General features: G+C 43.9%; 1 protein-coding gene across 1 annotated transcript; it reads left to right on the plus strand.

Moving 5' to 3' along the window:
- Positions 1 to 1,293: 1,293 nt before the first annotated feature.
- Positions 1,294 to 2,199, plus strand: LOC124233550 (olfactory receptor 4S1-like). The gene has a single exon (XM_046650693.1). The coding sequence runs from the start codon at positions 1,294 to 1,296 to the stop codon at positions 2,197 to 2,199; it is 906 nt and encodes a 301-aa protein (XP_046506649.1).
- The last annotated feature ends 160 nt before the right edge of the window (positions 2,200 to 2,359 follow it).

Genomic DNA, 2,359 nt, shown 5'->3' on the forward strand with positions numbered 1-2,359 from the left:
CCAGACACCAACTGTGCAATCTTAGGCGGGCCTTTGATCTTACATCAGAAAGCCCTTATTGATTATTTTTGGAGTGTAACAACTAGATAGAAACAATGTGCATGTGTTACATTTACTGTAATTCTGAACAAAGACAAAATATGGTAGAATTTCTTTCTCATGAACAAAATGCTTAGGTTATTTATCTGCTACCAAAGTTTTTTTTGGGGGGGGTGTACTCAACGATCATATTATTTTGGGTTATAGCATTCTCCTCCAGTCGTGGAAACTAGCTGGCTATTTCTGAAGCTCTTTCCCCTCTCTATCCTGTAGGTAAACACAACCATCTGATCAAACCATTTTCAGAATTTTAGAAGAGAGTAGAAAAATAATTTTGCTGTAAAATACATATATTCCCTACTAGGAAATTTCTGGGAAGTGGGGAAACTTCATAAGCCTGGGCAGAATGTCCCAGGAAATGACAATTATTTATTTGTGCCTGCCTCAGGCATTGACATTGGTTATTGCTCTCCTAACTTTCAATCACACCTTAATTTGGCTCCTCTGAGTGGAAACCCTTTGTGCCAACCTCAGTAAGTCTATGCCCCAGGCATTTCTATTCTTCTTCTTTGACTTCTGCAAACCATTTACTAGGATCCTAAGTCTCCTGGAGATGCAGACACTGGAGCTTGTCTAAGTCCTTACATTATATGGTAGAGAATCCTCTTTACTGTTCTGCCATTACCCAGTGTCATTTGCCATGATGTTTTTCAACCACAATAATGAAAAGGTTGTACACAGTCCTGCAGGATTTAACTTCCTTTGTCTCCACTCTCTACCAACCTACCCTTGACAATGAATCATTAATAACCAGCAATAATCCTCCTTTTGTTGCTAATGTACTCACAGAGCTTACTGTAGTTTCCCAAGCTTATTGATTGATGCACCAGAAAAGTTGTGAAGCCCAGCTTCCTAATGTCAACCTAATTATCCTCCCTCCTAAAAGATAACCCTATTTTATCCTGGAAACAGCCATACTGGAAAAGATATTTGATATGGTCCTAGGCACTTAAGAGTCAGTGACAATCTTTGTTGGCATTTATGGGGCTCAACAATCTTTGCTGAATTTAATAGAACTTTTAATCTTACAGCAATGTGGGAAACCTCAGTCCCCTTATTGAAACAGAATATTAGAATCATTACTAGACCTGAATAGAGCTTTCTGACTCCCTAGTTTTGGGAAACTTTCTTATACCATGTAATTTGTGTCCCTGTAGAAGTAACCTCTTTGTCGGTGCTTGGGGCAGAGAATCCATGGACACCAAGAACAATGTGACTGAATTTGTGTTATCTGGCCCTTTCCAGAGGAGGGAGATGCAGCATGTGTGCTTTGTGGTCTTCTCCCTATTCCATGTCCTCACCATCCTGGGGAACCTTCTGGTCATCATCACCATCAATGCTAGCAAGACCCTGAATGCTCCCATGTATTTCTTCCTCAGCCACCTGTCTTTTACTGATATGTGCTATCCTTCCGCTACCACACCCAAGATGATTGTTGACACTTTCATGGAGCACAAGACAATCTCCTTCAATGGCTGCATGACCCAGCTATTTTCTACCCACTTCTTTGGTGGCACTGAAATTTTCCTCCTTACAGCCATGGCCTATGATCGCTACATGGCCTTCTGTAGGCCCCTGCACGACACAGCCATCATGAATTGGCAGAAGTGTGGCCTGCTGGCCGGGGCCTCCTGGGTGGCTGGCTTTCTGCATTCCATCCTGCAGACTCTCCTTACAGTCCAGCTGCCCTTTTGTGGGCCCAATGAGATTGACAACTTCTTCTGCTATGTTCATCCCCTTCTGAAGCTGGCCTGTGCAGACACCTATGTGGTGGGGCTCATTGTGGTGGCCAACAGTGGCATGATCTCTTTAGTGTCCTTCATCATCCTTATCATCTCCTACATAGTCATCTTACTGAACCTGAGAAGCCAGTCATCTGAGGGCCGGCAAAAGGCTCTGTCCACATGTGGTTCACACGTTGTCACTGTCCTTTTGGTCCTTGTGCCCCCCATGTTCATGTACATTCGTCCCTCTACCACCCTGCCTGCTGACAAACTTGTGATCCTCTTTAACATTGTCATGCCACCTTTGCTGAACCCTCTGATCTACACGTTGAGGAACAGTGAGGTGAAAAATGCCATGAGGAAACTGTTGCCATGAGGAAAATGCCACAAAGCCCCCCCAAGGGGGCCTCAGGGAAGAAGTGACACTACAGGAAACCTCATCCAGCCTGGAACTTGGGAGACTCTGATCTTGTAGAATCTAACGTAAGCTTTGGAGCTCCAGTTGGAAGCTTGTAATGACAACTCTCCTCCTAGCT

This window comes from Equus quagga, unplaced genomic scaffold (assembly GCF_021613505.1).
Source record: "Equus quagga isolate Etosha38 unplaced genomic scaffold, UCLA_HA_Equagga_1.0 204776_RagTag, whole genome shotgun sequence".
NCBI lineage: Eukaryota > Metazoa > Chordata > Mammalia > Perissodactyla > Equidae > Equus > Equus quagga.

Bases quoted from the DNA above. Each gene is read 5' to 3' on its own strand.
- LOC124233550 (XM_046650693.1), top strand. From the start codon at position 1,294: ATGGACACCAAGAACAATGTGACTGAATTTGTGTTATCTGGCCCTTTC.